Below are 21,197 nucleotides of genomic sequence, written 5' to 3'. Positions count from 1 at the left end.
GCGGCAGCGGCAGCGGCGGCGGGGCTAGGGCTGGGTGCGGCTAGGGTTTCGGGGCGGCTGGGCCTTCGGGATGGCTTGCCCCGGCTTATAAAGGCCCCGGCCAGGCGGAGTCCTGGCCGAGTACGGCCCATAGTCGGTTCCGCTTTTTTTGCTCGGAAGAAAATAAAAAGAAATACTAAACGGACTCCAAAAATCCCGAAATAAATTTTCCTGGGCTTCTAAAATCAAGCCCGATAAAGTGAACATTTATTTGGGCCCTAAATGCAATTTTGAAAAACGCGCATTTTTTTCTAATTCAAATAAAAACAACAAAAAAACTCTGAAATAAAACTATTTGATTTTTTATTAAATCCTCAATATTTCTATATTTTTGGAAAGACATTTTATTCCCTCTCTCATATTTTTGTAATAGAAATAATTGATGATAAAATAAATAAAATCAAATGATCCTATTCTCAAAATTTGAGAAAAACTCAAATATGAAAATAACGAAATCCCCAACTCTCTCCGTGGGTCCTTGAGTTGCTTAGAATTTTCTAGGATCAAAACCCAAAGCAAATAAAATATGATATGCATGATGATCTAATGTATAACATTCCAAATTGAAAATTTGGGATGTTACATTACATCCATCACTAGTAGCCAATTGAAAATTTAGATATGCACACATGACACATTGATCATAGGGCTAATATACTCCCAATATCAGAAATGTTTTAGAAGTGGGGTTTTTTATTTCTGTGCCCCTTAGCTCTATGCATTCAAAAATCACATCCATCACTAGTATATCAATGTATTAGATTTGTACACACATTGATCAAAAACCCCAATATGACATTCAAATAACACATTGATCATTGGTCATGCACACACATTGAAGAACAGAGCTAATATAAATACATATTGTGGACAAATTTATATACTAATGAATCAAATAACTTCTTAATCAATGGATTCCATTTGGGCATATGACATTCAAAACCCCAATCTAAGTAGCATTCAAAAACGAATCTAATAGGGAGCCAATCTAAGGCAACGAATTTGAGTAGCATTAAAAACCCCAATCTGTGAGCACTAAAAACAAATCTAATAAGCATCATAGCATTAAAAGCCCCAATTTGTTCACAACATCTAGCATTTTTGCAACGAATTTACCCAAATCTAAAAACCCCAATCATTGCAGCACCTAAAATCATAGTTCACAACATAGCATTTTTGCAATGAATTTATCCAACAAACCCTAGTCCAAAAACCCCATCCCCCCAACCAGTACAAAGAACCCCGGCCCATCTGTCAAACCAACTACTCTAACCATCTGAACTACCGTATGAATCACAATCTAACCAATGCAAGTAGGGAGCAACTAACTCTACAAGCTAAGCAAGTGCAAATACCTGCTCCTCCACAGTAGTCGGTGCAACGGGGGCATCGGGATGGACTGCACAGCTCGACGCCGTCACCTTCTGCAGCAATGAGGCGGAGCCCGCCACATCTGCAGCAGTTGCGAGTTTCCTCGCACCGCCCTGGACGCCGCCGACATCCGCGGTCACCGTGCCTTGACCCTGCAGCTCCACCACATCTCCGACCATTGCGTCGGCGTCGCCACGAGCGTCGGCCATCTGACAGATGGAGGCGATGAAGGTGAGGAAGAGGACGCGATGGGGGAGAGTGAGATGGTGCGGTGGAGGCAGTGGAGGAGAGCGAGACGACGCCGGTGGGGGAAAGGAAGGCGATGCGGCAGGGAGGGGATTTGGGGGAAAATGGTAGGGGCAATGGAGGTGGTTGCCCTCTTTATATGATGGGACATTTCGGGCATGTCCATGGACACGTGCTACCCCACGAGAGCGGTCTTGCATGCGCCCATGTATACGCGGCCCCACTCTCAGCTAACGGTCAAAGGCATTGACCTGAGGGCAACGTCTGTTATAACCTGTTCTAAGGGTTTCAGGCAAGGGAGTGGGGAAAAGTGAGCAAAAGTTAACAGAGTGGGGTTGGATGAGTAGAGCTAAGGAACTAGGGGCATAGAAATAAAAATCCCATTTTTTTAATATTTTCTCTCTTAGGTATTTTTTCAAATGTAGGGGCGTGCACTGCTTAGTAAATCATCTTACCCTGTATTCATCAGGTTTCTGTACTGCATGTGCACACATTCCGCACAACACATTTTTGTGCACTGCATGTTGGTCGCATTTTTTTATTGTTTTCCTCTTACGTATCCTTTTTTCTAGTGTACGGATGTGCACTGCTTTGTTGGGTATGTGTGCACTGCATTCGTCATACTCCTGTGCTGTAGGTGTACACATTTTGCACTGCGTGCATCCTTTTTTGTGCCAACGTTGTGACTGCTTGCACCAACGTTGCGGATTGCATGACTTGCATTTACGGACTGCATCAGGTGCACTAAGACTATGCATTGTACACTGCACGAAAGTGCTTCATTTTGAGCATGTACTGCACTTCATGCACACATATTGTGAACTGCTTGGTATTACTTTGAAGAACTGCATTCACTTTTATTTGGAATGGTCTGCGGATTATAACTTTTTATAAATTTAATTTTTTAATGATCTGCTATTAGGGCGTGGGAAGTGATGCAGTCAAAGTACATCTTTTTGGTCCTTTTTCTTTGGTAACATAAGCCTTCATTGATTGTCCTTCATTGTTGGTAACATAAGTTTCATTAACTCTTATTTAATTTTCATTTGGCCTTTTTGCATTCCTCTTCTATAAATGTAGGCTAACTTCTAACCTTCCTTTGCAGTTCATTTCTTCTCTGGCCGCTACTTCTCTCCTTTCTCCAGCCTCTCTTTATTTCTTTTCATTTTCTAGGTTTTTGTTGCGATGACTCCAGCCCCCTGCGCGAATCTCTCCTGCTGCGGCCATGGTTGTGGTGTGCCGATGCACTGTCATTGCTCAGCTTGCTCGCAGGCCCGTCGTGCTCGCCGCGGGGGCAAGGTTTTGTGCCAAGCTAGGCGAGCGGAGCAGCTTGCATATGGCACCGTATTCACGGAAGGATTGGATATGGGCCACATCAACGTTGCTGCATTCTATTCCGCCCTGCTTCGCCATGGCCTTGGCTGCACAAGTCCTTTTGTCCATCAGCTTACGCCAACAAACGTGGAGACTCGCTACAAGATGGTATTTTTCGCTTGATCGGATTTTTTCTTTGTATTTTCTATATTTTTTTGTATAATTCCATACTCTCAAATTTTAGTATTTTAGGATCACACTTATTTTGTTTTATTGAAGTGTACAATATGTGAACTGCTTAGATATTAGATGAGCACTAATAGTTTTCACAATTTTCCCTGCTTGTACGGTGTGTACTACATGCAGCTAGTCTCAAGAACTGCATGATAGTTAGAAGCGTACTGCATATTTGCAAGTTCCGTATTGCATACTATATTGCGTTTTATCTGCACTGCTTGTTGGACTGTTGTGCACTTCATCTAGCTCGTGTCTGTACTGTGTGCATGGTTTTTAGTGCTCTGTGCACAGTATGAGAATTGTACTGCTAGTATCATCCTCAAATAGTTTTATTATTTTTTGCAGAAAATTCCCCAACGAGCTATTAGGTATCTCCGGCTCAAGAAGAAGGGAATTCTCCAAGTTGTTCTTGGCAATGGACACCTAAAACCATCCAATTACCATGTAGGCATTGATGGTCGGTTGTATCTGCAGAAAGGCTGGAAGGAATTTGTCATTGATAGTGGCCTGAAGTCTGAGCAAGTTGTCGTCCTCAACTTCTTTGAACTCGAGGATCATATGGTTAGAATCACATTTGACGTGATTGGTTAAGGTTTCGAGGTTGATTGTAATAAGTACATCAGCGTATCAAACGCTTCATGTTTTGATGTGATTTGTAATAAGTACTTTCGTGATCTTAACTGCTTGAATTATAAGTCAGGACTTCGTGCTGTCTATGAGATAACTGACTAACTGCTATATATATGGTTTACTCTATATATACATCATTTCTCTCATATGGTTTAGTTGAAGAACTCATAGTCAGAGGGAAATTTGTGTTTACACCTTCAAGCACGACATACTTGACAGGATTAACAATAAGACATGGCATACTTGTTGGCAGGATGAATAGTATGAATATGTGTCAAAATATCTTCTTCTTGTTTCTTCAGGGTTGCTTCTTTCTTTTATGAATATGAATGCCCTAGCTAGCTTAGTAGCACCATTTGTAGTCTCACTTTATTCTTGGGCCAATTCTGCCTGCCATAACAATAGGACAGGGCATACTTGCAAGATGATGAAACCATGCATAATTTACTGAATTGCATCTATTTGGTCGTTAACCTGCTACTTCTTCATGGTGACTGGAATGTGTCTAATGTTGCACTTTCTTTTGTTTTCTGTGGCGGTGTTGCTGGTTCTTATCTTTGCACCGTTGTGTTTGTAGCCCCTCACGTGGTGGTTGATGGCGGCCTTTGTTTTCCAGTGCTATGAACTGCAACCTTCTTTGCTCCTCGCGTGGTGGTTGATGGCGGCTTTCGTTTTTCAGTGATGTGAACTGCAACCTTCTTTGCTCCTCGCGTGATGGTTGATAGCGGATTTTGTTTTCCAGCGCTGTGAACTGCATCCTTTCGTGCTCCTACCTTGTTTTTTGAATGTGGTGTTTTTCTCGGTTGGTTCTGTACAACAACATTCCCTTGTGGTGGTCTTGTGGGCATTGTTTCTTCATGTTCTTTGTCCTCTTCACTCTCTTCTTCCTCCTCCTCCTCCTCCTCTTCTTCATCTGCTTCTTCATAAGCCACTCCTTCTTCAGTTTCTTCATGTTCTTCATCCTCTTCACTCTCTTCTTCTTCCTCCTCCTCTTCTTCATCTGCTTCTTCATAAGCCATTTTTTCTTCAGTTGTGTCACCATATTCTTCTTTGATTTCATCTTCTTTGTCTTCCTCGTTTTCTAATCTTGTTCTTTTGGGCCAGGTTCTTGAATTGTGTCTCTTCCTCTTTTTTCAGATGCTACAACATCTCGGTTTCGTCCATTTCTTAGTGTTGTGAGTGGAATATCTATTTGGTTGTGCATCGCCATGTCCTTGGTTTTCTTGTTCATTTCTTTTTGTACATGTCCTGGAATTGTGGCCGCTGATTTCATTACATGTCTTGCACCTTCTTGTTCCCAGTGGGTGACCATCACTGTCCATCTCAGGTTGTGGCTTACTGTTTTTGTCATCATTTTTCTCCTTGCATGCAACCTTTTTCTGGGTTGCATTGCCCCCTTTCTTCCTTCCTCTTGTGTTTGAAACAAGAGGTGGAAGAATTGTTTCTTTTTTGATTGCACCAGTTGTGCTGTGTTCGGTATTTTCTACTTGCTCGGCATTATTTTCATGCTAGGATTTCTTTATTGCTTTAGTTTTGCTTCTTCTTCTTCTTCATTGAGCACATCAACTTCCTTGATCAATGCCCTCATACCAGACAACACTCTGTGGCACCCAGTGTTGGACCTTGTCGCTTTGTTTGCAAGGTCCATTGTTGTTTCTATCAGCAATTTTCTACGGCAAAAAAGTGAACTTTCATCTGGTGTTGTTTGTTCGTAGTCTCTTATGTCAAACGTTGCATTTGATCTTGCATTCCGGGTGTATCTTTTCATGATGTACACCTCAGGAATCTTGAGTACTCTCAAGTGAGAAAGCATGCATAACACATGGATGCAAAAGAGCCCTGCAGACAACACATGTTTTCTTTGTTTTGTAAGTGAACTGCATGAAATTAATAAACACATTTTTTGTTATTTTTTCATCTTAAGGAAGTGAACTTCACTTGGTTTTTGTGAATTACTCAAGCACATGGGCTTTTAAAGTTTAGTAAGTGAGATTTCATGCATGACTATCAGAAATTAGGATTTTATTTGCTAGCGAGTCGCACCTGTGTGTGTCCAGAGTTTGCACTCACATTCGTAGACACCTTTCTCTTCATCGGCAATCACTTGGAAATTATGCCTTGCCCAGTCAAATGCATCTGATCTGTTGTAGTGGTGTACGAGGTACTTTGTCCGGTTCTCAGGGCACCGTTCTGCTCTGAATGCAGTGCTGCGGTAGAGTGTTTCTTTGAAATCTGCAAAAACTGCCCTTGTATACACTTTTGATAGCTGAACTTCGAACCCAAACTGGGTTGTTGTCTTTACCTCTGACTGCATGATCAGAAAATGCAGCGTTACTAATCATAGAAATGAACAATTTGTTTGTTTTTCTAGTTACATTTAGCAGCTTTTGATGGACATATTGTTTACCTCATTTGCTACTGTCTCTGCGTGCTCGACGACCTTCCTGGTCTGAATGCACTTGTCCACCTGCTGAGCAAACAGATGGAGATCATGCTTCTCTTTGACGAAGTTTTTCTTCAATATGCGGTTCATGCTCTCGCTTCTCTGCGTGGAAGTCATTCGAGCACAGAAAATTTCCTTCTAGTAAGTCGAGATCCACTCATGCCTGTCATCCCACAATGAATTCATCACTTCGTCATTTTGCAAGTTGTATTTCTGGATGAGGTCCTTCCATGCCCGTTCAAATTCTGACGACATTAGTGGGTGGTTCAGCACCGCATTGAGGTCATCCTTGAGTTTCTCGTGCGCCTTATATAGCAAGGTGAGGTGGTCTTTGTACTTCTTCATGATATGCCACCGACACAACTTATGTAATGTATCTAGGAGGATAGTTTTTAATGCGGCCTTCATCGAAGAACACTGGTCTGAGAAGGCACAAATAGTGTTTTTTATTAAGTTGTTTGTGTGTAAGAGAGACAGAAGAAATAGAAGTGTACCAAACAAACATAAGTATACAGGTGTTGTTTTTTTGTACTTGTGAGCATGCAGATTGGCGGCTTGTTGTTCATACACCGCAGAATTTTTTTGAAAACCCACTCGAATGACGGTATTATTTCATCTCGCACGAGGGCGACAACAAATATGGTGCTCTGTAGATGATGGTTCACTCCCACGAAGACTCCCAGCGGCATGTGGAATTTGTTAGTTTTACATGTCAAATGTAACCCAGTCTCCAAAATATTCATAGGATCCTTTGCAACTTGCGTTGGCCCAAAAGACATTTCTTACACGGTTATCTGCATAAATGTCATAATCATAGAAGAACCCTCGATTTATCTTCTGCATCTTCTCGAAGAAATTCAGAAGTTTCTTGATGTCATCTTGGGACTCTTCTCTGGCAAACTTCTGTTTCCTTCATTCCAAACTCAATGCAAACTCATCTCATCAAACAGGAAATAATTACCGACATAATGCTCAAGTGATATGCTCTGTGATGTGCTTACTTGTTTACCCAGTCGCGGCTAGTATGTCCCATGTACTGCAGACCACCGGACATACGCGACAGTGTTGACATCATCTGAGTGTGTGTGTGTGTGGCTGTCCAGCTGCATGTCTTTCACTAACTGGTCAATCAAAGGATCATCTCTTTTGTGCGATCGCATGTGCAAAAGCATCCAGGGGCTTTCCAGCATCTTGTGATTGTGGTTGAGTTCAACCATTTCTATCACAAATTTGCCATCCTTCCTCTTTTTGACTCTAATTTTTGCCTTGCAGTCAATCCTTTTTTGATGTCTTCTCACGTTTCCGGTCATAATCTGACACAGTCTGCTTGTGCGTTCCTTCTCTTGAGCAGACAATGTAGGCATTTGTCTTGTGTTTTGCCCTCTTGTGTATGCCAAACCCCACATAACTTGCATAAGTGTTGTAAAAGTCCCATGCCTTGTCGTACGTGGTGACTTCATTCCAGCGGCAGGTATGAGGTTCAGTGGCATGTTTTTATCCTGCATCAAGTGCAATGCTCTATGAGATAAATTGTTCTGTTCTGTTTTAAATATGAGGAGTGCATACGAGTTTAATAAAGCATTGCAATGTTCCTAAGTTTTCAAAGGAATCGACTGTATTAGATGTTAGGTCAAACCTCACAAGAAATATCAGTGTGCACTGCAATGTTATCTGAATGGGCTGCAAATATTATTATTTTTCAGGACATAAACTTACATGTGTGTAGAGTCGTTCACCCGATGGTGTTTGTAGCTCGCCGGGTTGTATTGGACATGGTGGGGTTATAGCAGATCTGTGTAGTTGAGGATCTCACGGCGGCAATAGTGAGGAGGATTTGTACCTGCCGTTGACTTCTGACCGAGGCACCCTTGGTGGTCGCAGTGTCGAAGTTGATGCAGCAGGTCTACTTGGAGCTCTGTCTTTCAGTGCAGCAGGTGGACGCTGAGCTCTGTGTTGTGGTGCAGTAGGTGCACGTGGTGGTAATCGAGTGTTGTGGTGATGCCTCATTGGATTGGTTTGAAATTTTTGGAGCGGTGGCACATCATCATAATCATCATCTGCTGCAACATCATGTTCAACTGGATCATCATTGTCTGTTTGGACATGCTGTCCAAATGTACTGAACTCGTGCTTGTCCTCTGGGGTGAGAACTGTTATTGGCTCATCTTCATCGTCGTCATCTTCATCATCCCATCGATGAGTGCTCTCCCAGATGAAGGTGACATCGTCGTCATCCTTGACTACCTCTTCTCCCTAGAAAAAATCTTCTTCTGGAGAGTATGCACCCTATTTGTTGTCGTGAAGAATCCTCGAGGAATCTTAGGGGTAAACCAGCCAGTGTCTCTTTCAGAAGAAGCTTTACTCTTCTGAAAGTTGTTGTTCCCTGGGTTGTCAATTATGCACGGCATTTTGTATCTGCTGAACATCATTTCCTGCACAAAATGGCCGAGCTGCATCAGGCAAAATGAACTGAACCATACGAACTACAATGTGTTTCAAATAGTACTCTGAACTAATGCACGCTGACTGCATCACCCCGCAAGGTGAACTAAAGTAACCGCACTGCATCGTTGTCTGTATTGAACCTATACAACCATACTGCATAACCGAGCAAATGCACTGCATTTTTTCCCATCGCGAACTGAAGTAACTGCACTGCATCATTTTTGGAGGCGTACTAGACTACGTGTACTACTTTTTCTGGAATTAGTTAACTGAGATGGTTGAGGAAGTGTACTGCTTACCTCGTGTTGCAGTGATTTCTTGCGTTTGCAGGAGGAAGTTCCCTTCTCGTTCGTCTGCATCATTTTTGCATTCACCTGTGCAGTCCACTTGCCCTTCAGTAGTTCATGAGCGGTCTGGACGTTGCTCAAGGTGAGCAGAGATGGAGGATTTGCTCTGAAGGTTGTTGTAGACTTAATCCAAGAAGTTGTCGTGGATGAAGGAACCTTGCACACAGTCCTCCTTGCTCGAACTGGTTTGATGTCGAGGCAACACCAATCCACATCTGATGAAGTGCAGGTAATTGAAGGCCCATAGGAGTCCGGCGGCGGCGCTACCGAGCTGCCGCCGCGGAAGAAGGCCGATATGCGAGAGGGGGAGGTGTTGCTCGGTTGCTGCCGAGAAAGACGGTCGAGAGGCAACGGGCGGCGTCGCTACTTGGCCGCTGCCGCGAAAGAAGGCCGGAGCGGAGGGGCGGCGTCGCTGCCGGCCACTGCCGCGGAAGAAGTCCAGGAGGGGAGGGGCGGGGGAGCTCCCAGGCCGCCACCGCGGGAGAAAGCGGTTAGGGGAGGGGTGATATCGCTCCCAGGCCACTATCGCGGAAGAAGGCCGGGAGGGGAGGGTCAGCGGTGCTCGCAGGCCGCTGCCGCGGTAGAAGGCCGGGAGGGGAGGCGCGGCGGCGCTCCGAGGCCGCTGCCACGGTAGAAGGCCGGGAGGGGAGGGGAGGAGCGGTGGCAATCTGTGGTGGATGTGCAGAATAAGGTGGGTGTTATCAGAATAAGACTCTTAAGGGGTGTTATCATAATAGACCCGCCCTATATATATGTATAGAGAGAGAGAGAGAGAGAGTGTGTGTGTGTGTGTGTGTGAAATGGTGTCTTCGGTAGGGAAAGTAATAAAGTCTGTGTAGCTTCATCATAGAGAGGCGATGTGTATGAGAGATGCCTCCAACAAGGGGGGTGCGAGAGAGAAGAGGCCCGTAAATAGGGAAGAAAGGCGTGTGCGCGTGAGAGGAGTGGACATTGAGATAACATGTTTGTTCGAGAGACACCAAGGAAGACTACTATCTATGGTGCATATAGGCGGGAATTAAACGAAGGGATAATCTCATCGGTTTCAGGGATATAGGGAGGGAGTGAGAGAGAAGGGTAGCCAGAAGGAGATAGTTAATTGTGATTGTGTGTTTTAGAGAAGAGACCCATCCAGAGGGAAGTCATGTGCACACAAGAAGAGAAAGATTCAATGTGGGGTGGGGGCTAGGGGTAATTAACTAGGTATGGAGAGAGATGGGACCTTGAACATGCATGTGCGAGAGGTATACATATATACGTGGGGTGTGTGTGTGCGCGCACATGATCAAGATAAAAGAGAGGAGACATAACTCATAAGATCAACATGATGGGAGAGATGGATCGATATGACACTATGCATCCATGTGAGAGTGGAGGGAAGAAGGCCCGATGATGGAGCGTGTGTTCTTGTCTTTAAGAGAGAGTGGCGTGGGGTGGAGCATGCATATATGGCGACCAGAGAGAGAGACACACAATGTGTGTGCAAAAGAGATCAACCTATAGATGCATGTAGAGAGAAACAAATATAGTGTGCGTGATAGGAAGCAAGAGTGCGCCCGAGAAAGAAGGTTGATGGAGAGAAATTGAGAGATAGAGGTGCTAGCTAGAGGGAGATCGGGAAGTGTGTGTGTTAGAGATAAGAGTCGAGTGGACGAGAAAGGTGAGTTATGTGTGTGTGAGAGAGAGTGATAGAGATAGAGAGAGGGTGCATGTATGTATGTATGTATGTATGTATGTATGTATGTATGTATGTATGTATGTATGTATGTATGTATGTATGTATGTATGTATGTATGTATGTATGTATATATATAGTAACACTATTATGATCATAGGATCGAAATAGTATTTTGATCACACCGGCCATTATAGATGGCGATGAGGTGTTCCTAAACTCCCCAAAAGGAAAAAACTGCATGCAAACATGGGTCGTCCTCGACCTCTTGTTCCCACTTCGAGCTCCTGTTGACTACCCACTACCACGCGCCACCCTCCACTGTGGGCTGCCGCCGGCAGCCTTCCAGCCGTAGTCGAGCCGCCCTATGCCTGGATCCGGCACCCTCCCCCCGCGCCCCCGCCTGGACCTGGCCCATGCGCTGCCCTGCGACTAAATCTTGTCATAGAGCCGCCCTTGTGCCCCGATCCGACCAGCCTCACTCACCGTCGGTCTTGGCTACCGCCGACCACATCGCCACCAGCCACCAGCCACCATCTCCCCCATCCCTGCCTCCCCAATGTTGCTCCCGTTGCGCATCGAACTCGCCACCATGCGGACCAGGCCTCCCCCATCACCTCATTGTTGATCTAGTAGATGAGGCATGGGAACTGGCGTGCGGAGGATTCCCTCCTGCTCGCGGTGGATGGAGTTGTTGTCTCCGCCACCGTTCACCGGGAATTCCCTCCGTCTCGACGGCAATGGCGGCGGCAATGGAGTGTGCCACCACCCATCGACCTGTGCGACACCGGCGGATCCCCCGTCCGCTGCGGCTTGGCTCCCTGCGTATCTCGCTGCCCCGTCGCCTGCACACTGTCGGTGGATCCCCACGCAACACCGCCCGGCTCCTCACACGTGGTGCCGTCCAGGTCGTATATCGTGCTGGTCACCTCAGGCATTGACCAACGCTGTGATACATCTCCAATGTATCTCTAATTTATGAAGTATTCATGCCAATATATTATCATTCTTGGATGTTTTACAATCATTTTTATTACAACTTTATATCAGTTTTTGGGACAAACCTATTGACCCAGTGCCCAGTGCCACTTGTTATTGTTTGCTTGTTTTTTACATCGCAGAAAATTAATATCAAACGGAGTCCAAACACCGCAAAACTTTTGTGGATTTTTTATGGTCCAGAAGACTCCCGATGCACCAAAGCAGCACCTGGAGGGTGCCCCAAGGGGGCACAACCCACCAGGGACCGCCAGGGCCCCATGGCGCGCCCAGGTGGGTTGTGCCCACCTCAGTGGCCTCCCGTACCACCTCTTTGCACTATAAATTCCCAAATATTCCGAAACCCTTTGGGGTTAACCTAGATCAGAAGTTCCGCCAACGCAGGGCTCCGTAGCCACCGAAAACCAATCTAAACCCGTTCTGGCACCCTGCCGGAGGGGGGAATCATCTCCGGTGGCCATCTTCATCATCCCGGCGGGCACCATGATGAGGAGGGAGTAGTCCACCCTCGGGGCTGAGGGTTTATACCAGTAGCTATGTGTTTTATATCTCTATCTCTCTCTCTCTCTCTCGTGATCTATATCATGGGCTTTGTTAATATAGTCGGATCATATGATGTTTCTCCCCTATATACTCTTGTTGTGATGAATTGAATCTTTACCCTTTGAAGTTTTGTCATGTCGGATTGAATGTTTAGATTTGAGAACACATGATATATGTCTTGCGGTATGAATACTTGAGGTGACAATTGGGGTATCTTATTGATTCACTTGATATATGTTATAGCATTCAACTCACAGATTCCCGCGGTGATATTAGGGTAATCTATGCATAGGGGTTGATGCACGTTTTTATTATCTTTTCTCTAATGGAAACTTTATGGTCTCCTTGTAGTTATTTGTGTGGATTGAGTATTATGAATATGAATATGCTTTGGTGTTATTCTAGTACGAACTCTAGGATAGATCGAACGGAAACAAAAGCTTTGTGTTATTTTAGTACGAACTCTTGAATAGATCGATCGAAAAGAATAGCTTTGAGGTGGCTTTGTACCCTATAAACAATTCCTATCTTTTGTTCTCTGCTAATAGGAACTCAGGAGTGATTCTTTAATGTACTTTGAGGGATAATCATATGATCCAACTATGTTAGCATTGTTGAGAGATTACACTAGCGAAAGTACGGTCCCTAGGCCTTATTTTTAAGCATTGAAATACCGTTTTTTTCGTTTACTATTTGCTACCTTTCTGTTTTTATTTATTCAGATTATAAAAATATATTTCTACCATCCATATTACACTTTTATCACCATCTCTTCGCCGAACTAGTGCACCTATACAATTTGCCATTGTATTGGGTGTGTTAGGGACACAAGAGATTTCTTGTATTTGATTGCAAGGTCGTTTGAGAGAGACCATCTTCATCTTACACCTCTCACGAATTGATAAACCTTAGGTCATCCACTTGAGGGAAAGTTGCCACTGTCCTACAAAACTCTGCGCTTGGAGGCCCAACACGTGTCTACAAGAATAAAGTTGCGTAGTAGACATCAAGCTCTTTTCTAGCGCCGTTGCCAGGGAGGTGAGTGCTTGAAGGTATATCTTTAGATCTTGCAATTTAATCTTTTAGTTTCTTGTTTTATCACTAGTTCGGTTTATCAAAAGAAAACTACAAAAAATGGAATTTAGGTTGCATCATATTATTGATGATCTTTATAATATGTTTCTTGAAAATGATGGTTCATAAAATTGTGCTCAATTGTTAGAAGAAGAACTCAATAAAATGTTTGGCACAAAATATTTGAATGATGAGCATGATTGCAATGTTGTTAGTATGAATTCTTTGAATATCCATGATGCTAACGATATGCAAAGCCATAAGCTTGGGGATGCTATATTTGATGAATATGATATTTTTAGTCACCCAAGTTTTGATGAGAAAATTTATTATAATGATTGCACACCTCCTATTTATGATGATTATATTGATGAAAGTGGATTCGAAGATGTCATGACTTTATTTGATGATGAATCCACTATTTTGGAAGAGCTTGTAATTTATTATTACAACAAGGTTGCTATCTATGGCTGGTTTCCTAGTAGGATTCCCTTTTCAAATAACAATGGTATGTATATACAATCCTAGGTCTCAAAGGTTTGTATATGTATATTAAGGATGTTTTTATGCAGTTTTCTAAAGTTTTACTTTTCAAGGTATGTAGTATTTAAAAAAATTAAGACCGGGTCGAACTTTTTAAATGCTAATATTTCTATATAAATTAAGGTGACCAAATGATATAAAATGCGATCCTAATTAATCTTTTTACTAGTAGGAATATATGATGCATGCCGAAACCCAGTGACGATTATTTTTAGTTTAAGGAATGTTTGTTACATATACACACACATGATCCTATGTATTTATTATATTGATGTATATACTCATAAATTTAATGCTAAGGTACGTAAATACGATGAGTATGTACATACAAGAAAAATATATTGAGTACTCTAGGGTATACACATACACAGAAATCTAATCAATACATACTAAGTAAGGGAATTCATACGTATCTAATCTAATGGGTATGTATTAAATATTCTGGGTATATACATACACAAAATCTAATGCGTTACATACTAAATATTTTGAGTATATATGTACTAAAAAATATGCAATAAGTGTGTAATAAATAAATGAATCCGTACATACCTAATCTAATTGATACGCACTGAATATTCTGGCTATATACATAGACAAAAATCTAATGTGTACGTACAAAATTATTCTGGGTATACACATAAAAATTTAACAAGTACATACTAAACAGATGAATTCATATATACCTAATTCGTAATATATCTAATGTGTAATATTTTTACTTCTAAAGATATGCTACCATGCATGGCGTGCTTAATGACATTCATTTATGATATATATCATAATTGTTTTCATACTTAATTGTTTTAAAATTGGCAATTAGTAATGGTTTGACCAATTACCATCTATACCTATCACAATAACACACGCATCTAAATGCAATCAAACGGTGAAAAGACAAGTAGCCTGGGCACCTATGTGTAAAATGTGTGGGGCATCTAAGTCCGAATATATAGGGTCACGCTATTCGTCACCCTGGATAAAGAATAATTATTCTTCACCCCTTCTCTATTTTGACATCAATGCATCATATTTTTACATTTCGTAAATAATGTCTTATTTCATACATAAAAAGAGAACGGAAAAAAATATGTACTCGCCTTAAAAAATATTTTATGTTAAGTAAAATTACGAATATAAAAACAGTGTAGAACATACATAAAATGTGATTTTTTGGTCTTATAACCTATATTTTTGTTTTTTTATACAAAATTTTACATATTGAATCAATATGCATGTAACTATTTATATTCTAAACATAATTTATTTAGAAAGCGATAGTAAGATTACCTCGGGCGAAGAATAACTTATTTTGCACCCTGGATGATGAATAGTAACACATGTTACCAATAGTAGCAAGTTTCATCCATACATATACATAGTTTCATCAATATTACACAGTTTCATCCATAGGTAGCAAGTTTCACAAAGTCAAAACAAAAACTATAAACAATCACTCCATATCTGAAATTACAAGAAATGACCTAAAACTAAATATCTATTTTCTTAAAAAACTATCTTACTACTAAGATCTTCTCTGGATCTTCTTCTTTTCTTCCAACCTGCATAACAAAAACACTAAGAAAGAGACAATGGGTTAGGAGTAGAAATGTAGCATTTCACTTGGTGAAATGCAATGCTGTAGGAGCCAACACTTGAGATCAACACCAGAAAGTACTAAATTTTGAGAGATATCCAGATCCTGCAGCAGTACATTAAGAGCAAATTTTGTCGCTTGAGATATTCGACGTAAAACAGGGCAATATTCCAGTCATCCTACAAGCTCGGAAATATGTATGGGATTAACATGGATCCTGGAATAAGATTCCAAATGGTAACCAAGAGCTTAGTGCAATACAAGCAGAAGATCTACACGAGGAAGTTTTGCCCTATATCCTTGGCAAAGCTAATTTAATTATGCGGGTGTGCTTTGTTTCCTTGTTTATCGTACTCTGGGTATACTTCTATCAAATTAATTGAGCATAGTACAATCCCAAAAAAATGGAAGTTTGAGAAGGCAAATATTCTTATACCACAAATAAAAAATGGTATGATGAGTGAGCTATAAACCAATATAAAATATATCAAGAACAAAATTGATGTGGATGTTTCCTTGTTATATCTGTCAAAACAGGAAGTCACGTGAAAATATTTCCTTGTTTCATGTGACGTTTGGAAATTATTACTGTAATGCACTCAATCAATGGACAGCAAATTTATTTTTCTCCAGCAGCAAACAACATATATATATTCGTAATCATGATGGGATTAGCAAGCCATATACTCCAGTGTCAAAAAACATCTTATATTTTGATACAAAGGGAGTATGTTTCAAGGCTCACCTGACAACAAATATGATACATACAGCAATTGTAATAATTGAATGGTAAAAGTAGGAAAGGACGTGGTAAAATTCAAGAATCAATCTTTGCCAGGTAGAAATATTACGATAAGACACCCATATAAGATGTTCTGGCTGATGTAAATACATACCGATAATCGTCACAAAAAACAACAATTTAGGGCTCAGCGGTTGCGTCCACTTGGGTTTCTACATCTAGTAAGTTGCCAGCGAAGGGCTCTTGACACGAATTGGCATTATGTAAGAGTGAGCTGAAGCAGAACAAAAGAATTAAGCCTACCAACTAATTCAAAATGAAATCTCACATTTAGGATAGACCATGGTCTTAGTTTTTCAAACAATTGTAAGCTATCATATATATACCTCACAACTTCGCAACAATAGGATGATTTGAGTAGTAGTTTAGTGAAAAATTGAAAAACTTTGTTTTTTTAGTACAATACCATGTGAGATAGTTACAGTATATTTTAGAGCTCTATGATATGAGTGTAGTTGGCTAGTAGTCATACTTGTTTCTGAGGGCTAAGTAGAAAATAGTTGGAGTGCTCCAGTTTATTGATTTCATCTAGGGAGGCTGATCGTTTTTTCTTTTGCAAGGGGGGAGGCTGATCTGTTCAAGAAGGCATCATCAAATTTGTTTATTTATTGTGTGCAATTGTGGCATCCATGAGATCCCAATTATCAGAGCTGGCCAAGAAACTCTTGAACATGATAATGGAAAATTAACCATTGATGAGATTGTGCATGTGATGGGACTAAAAAAATGCGCTTCAATAATTGGCTTACCAGGGTTGCTTCCCAGACTTGAGGATGTGTGCATCATAGCACGATGTGACTGACTGGAGAAGAGACATGGGCACTACCACAATGGTGGCCTGGCACACAAATTAGTATTTATAGTGCAGAGCATTGGACAGATGAACTACATATATGACAAAAATAAATAATAATTCATCTACAAAGTGGTGATTAAGTATGCAGCAAATATTTAGTGATGGCAGCAGTCTGCCAGCCGGCTTCCTCAATAGAAGGGATAGACCCAGTGCTAGAAGCAGAACAAGAACGTTGATACACAAGATAAGCACAAGCTCTTGAGAGCAGTCTGCTTGTCAGAACAATTAATTAACCTCTAGAAGCAGAAGAAGCACGTTGATAGAAAAGTTATTATGAAGCACCAACCTTGAGAGCAGTCTGCTTGCGCAAGATATCATTGGACTTGAACATGACTGCGGCAATCCAGATCATGACGAAGAAACCTACACAATATAAACTCAATTGGAATGAGGAACTCGCCATCTTCTGACCAAGAGGCATCAAGTACCTAGACAAAAAAGTAAGAGCATAATAAGATACAATGTATGCCGGTGGACATGTTTAACAGCAAGAAAACTACCCTATGACTAGCATAGTTAAATGATTCCTCCTAGTAGTATCTGTTCTATTATTCATAGTGATGAGAGCCCGAGACTTTGTCAATAATGTCGAGAAAGAAAAGGCCTCCAAAATGTAGCATTTTTTCAGTAGCAAGATTTTCTTTTCGGAAATAGGTTTATCCGAGGGGCGTCGACCTTCGTCACATACTGTAATACAGGAACTTCATTTGTTTTTAAAAGACTTGAGATTAGTGCTGGTGCTAAAACAAAGCCCACCAAAATCCTCTTTCAGCTAAAATACCAATCCACGTACTAGCGAGCATCACTAGTTAAACAAACAGATTTATCACTTGTAGCAGCGCTGACCAAATTGATACGGCAGAAGAACCCCAGCCATATGAGTACCCTGTCTTAAATCTAGACTATACCAATTGTGCAACTGCCATTGAGATTTCAGAGGGCGTGCGCAGCAGAACGGAAAGTGCTATACCTTCACATCAGGGTCCCTGAGGTTGGCGTGCAGCCACTCGGCGGACATGACAGGCTCGGTCCGCGGCACCGCGTGGACGACGCTCGACGCGGCCGTGGTGGTGGCGGCCTCCGAGACGGCCGACGACATGGCGTTGAAGCGCACGGCGATCCCGAACCGCGTCATCGACGGTGACAGCGACGCCCCGCACCCGACCTCCGCCGCGCGCCCATCCGACCCTGCCCTGCAAGTTTCCAAGAGGCGAACACTATCAGACCTGGCAGATCGAGGCGGTGGTTGCAGCGGCAGGGTTACGACCGCGGGGAGCGTGCCGGCGGCGGTGGCGAGGAGGATGAGGAGGAGTGGGAGGAGGAGGGGAGGAGGAAGGGGGGTTTCCTTGGGGAGGAGCCGGGCGCCGCCGCGGAGGGCGAAGGCGGCCGAGGCGGCGCGCGAGAGGAGCGAGGCCGCCATGGGTGCGTAGGGTTCTGGCCTCGGGGGCTTCTAGAAGGTTCGGGGGGGAGTGATGGGTGGGAATGGGGGATGGGAGGGGGAGTGGAAGAAGAGGCGGCGATGGGCTGGCTGCCATGGAGGTGAGGTGGGGTGGGCGTTGATGTTGACGTGGTGGGGTAAAACCGTGGTTAATCCGGCTGGAAAGGGAACCCCCACCCCTCTTTACCGTCTGCGAAAGAATCTTTGCCATCTTCCAGCAGACAGCAAAGAGAGAGAATGGATCGTTTCAGTGTATTCGCATCCTGTGGACCTCAGAGCATCTTTAACAGGCGCCGAATGTGCCGCGCGCAAAAAACAGCTTATAGCGCACGTCCATCACCTGATTTGGCGCGGCGCGCAGCGCTGGCTCCAGCAGCCGCGCTAAAATGCAGAGCTCGCGCGCCGCTTCAGCAGCGTGCGTGACACTCGCACAAACAACATATGCATTTAAAAACAGAAGCAAAAAGATCAAAACAAACAAAAATAAATAGTTCAATTTCGTTTATTACAACTCAAACAAACCGTTTATCGTTCAATACAACAAATAGTGCAAGTAAACACAACAAATAGTTCAACAATACAATAACGAACGCACAAATTATGATGCTCTTTGTCGTCCATTTCATGCCCACCACTCCTTAATGAGATCCTTCTGAAGATCATTATGCGCTGTGGGACGTCGAATGGCATGATAGGAGGCAACAAAACGGGCCACCCTTTCAGCCCTCCATCGCACTCGTACGGGATATCCCAAGAGCTCATACTGAGAGTAGTCTACATCTTGGCCACGCTCATTCTCGATGATCATGTTGTGCATGATCACACAAGCACGCACTATGTACCAAAGCATCTTCTGATCCCAAAATCTAGTCGGTCCTATCACAATAGCAAATTGGGCTTGCAAAATCCCAAAAGCTCTCTCCACATCTTTTCTAGCCGCCGCCTAAGCATTGTGGAAATCAAGTTCTTTCTTACCTTCTGCCTTTTTCAATGGCTTGACAAAGGTTTGCCACTTTGGATAGATGTCATCCGCTAGATAATAGTCATAGTTGTATGTACGGTCATTTGCTACAAACTGCACCGGTGGCAACTCCCCATTTACAATCTTACTCATCAGTGGTGACCGGTTGACAACATTGATGTCATTCAAAGATCCAGGCATTCCAAAGAATGCATGCCAAATCCAAGTCTCTTGATCGGCCACCGCTTCAAGGATTATAGTGGAACCCTTTTTTGGCCGTGGAATTTCCCATGCCATGCCTTTGGACAATTCTTCCAACTCCGATGCATGCAATCTATTGAGCCAAGCATGCCAGGAAAGCCGCGAGCTTTGTTCATCGCCAAAAGCCTTACGACGTCTTCAGCGTTGGGAGATCTCAAATACTCCTCGCCAAACACTTGCACAATTCCGACTGCGAAGCGCTTGACACACATGATGGCTTGGCTCTCACCCATAGCCAAGTGATCATCAACTAGATCAGCCGGTATATCGTATGCCAACATACGCAAAGCGGCTGTCACCTTCTGAAAGGTGCTATGCCCGAGCTCTCCGGCGGCATTCCTCCTTTGCTGAAAAAAGCGGTCATGGCTCGCTAGTTTCTGTGCAATGCGCCTGAACAACTCGGTGCTCATCCTAAACCGGCGGCGAAAATACGACTCGGGGTATGTGGGATTCTTCGCAAAATAATGCCTGATCAATCTGTTGTGGGCATCGATCCTATCCCTCCAAATTTTCTGCCGACCCATTAACCGAACCACCGTGCTTTGGTTTTTTATTAATATGCATAGCTAGGATCATTGCAAGATCCTCCTCCTCTTCCAAATCAAATTCTTCTTTGGAAGAATCATACGACGAACTCATCTACAATGTTGAATAATATGCTATAAATAAAAAACTACAATCAACATGCACGAAATTCATGGCTTTTGAGCAATACATACCTTCTAGGCGTTTTGTCGAACACCTTGCGAGCGCCGAGCGGCAGCGAGCGCGCGGGCGCTGTTCATCGGAGGACCAGCGCGCGCGGGGCGGCGGGACTAGAGGGGGGCGGAGAAAGCGCGCGCGGGGCAGCGGGACTAGAGGGGGGCCAGAGAAAGCGCGCACGACGCGGGGATAGGCTGGGGAAGCGCCGGAACGGTCGCCGGGTGGCGCGGTCGGCGGCGGCGCGACTGGATGGGGGGTGGGAGGTGCGAGCGAGCGCGCGAGAGTCCAGCGTGCGGGAGCGGGCGCAGCAACTAAGCGGCGTGCGATTGAGTTTCAGCCTGCGCGCTGGAATACGTATGCCGCGCGCGCTGTTTTCGCGCGCCCGCTGGAGCAACTATTCCGGTTGCGCGTGCGCTAAAACGGGGAATTTTGCGGTGCGACGCTAGTTTGGCGCGCCTGTTGGAGATGCTCTCACCAGCACCTTTTTGTCGTCTGTTGGCATATGGCAAAGATTCTTTGCCATCTGCCAGTAGACGACAAAGAAATGACAGATGGCAAAGACCTTCTTTGCCGTCTGCCAGTTCTTTGTCGTCTATTGTTTGGTAGCTGATGGCAAAGACCTTCTTTGTCGTTCGCAAGCAGACGGCAAAGAACTGGCAGACGACAAAATCCCT

The 21,197-nt window shown here is 43.5% G+C and overlaps 1 protein-coding gene across 1 annotated transcript; it reads right to left on the bottom strand.

The window, feature by feature from the left end:
• Positions 1-15,249: 15,249 nt before the first annotated feature.
• On the bottom strand, positions 15,250-18,581 carry LOC123153348 (uncharacterized). Its single transcript, XM_044572510.1, has 2 exons — positions 18,132-18,581; positions 15,250-17,589 (listed from the first exon to the last, which is right to left on the bottom strand). Exons 1-2 carry the CDS (start codon positions 18,579-18,581, stop codon positions 17,476-17,478), a joined length of 564 nt encoding a protein of 187 aa, XP_044428445.1. The 3' UTR covers positions 15,250-17,475.
• Positions 18,582-21,197: the final 2,616 nt, after the last annotated feature.

This window comes from Triticum aestivum, chromosome 7A, assembly GCF_018294505.1.
Source record: "Triticum aestivum cultivar Chinese Spring chromosome 7A, IWGSC CS RefSeq v2.1, whole genome shotgun sequence".
Taxonomy (NCBI): Eukaryota; Viridiplantae; Streptophyta; class Magnoliopsida; order Poales; family Poaceae; genus Triticum; species Triticum aestivum.
This window is presented reverse-complemented; position numbering and strand designations above follow the sequence as displayed.

Coding starts and splice junctions, on each gene's coding strand:
- LOC123153348 (XM_044572510.1), bottom strand. CDS start 18,581: ATGGCGGCCTCGCTCCTCTCGCGCGCCGCCTCGGCCGCCTTCGCCCTC. Junction 17,590..18,131: donor TCAGGGACCCTGATGTGAAG/GTATAGCACTTT, acceptor TTTTTTGTCTAG/GTACTTGATGCCTCTTGGTC.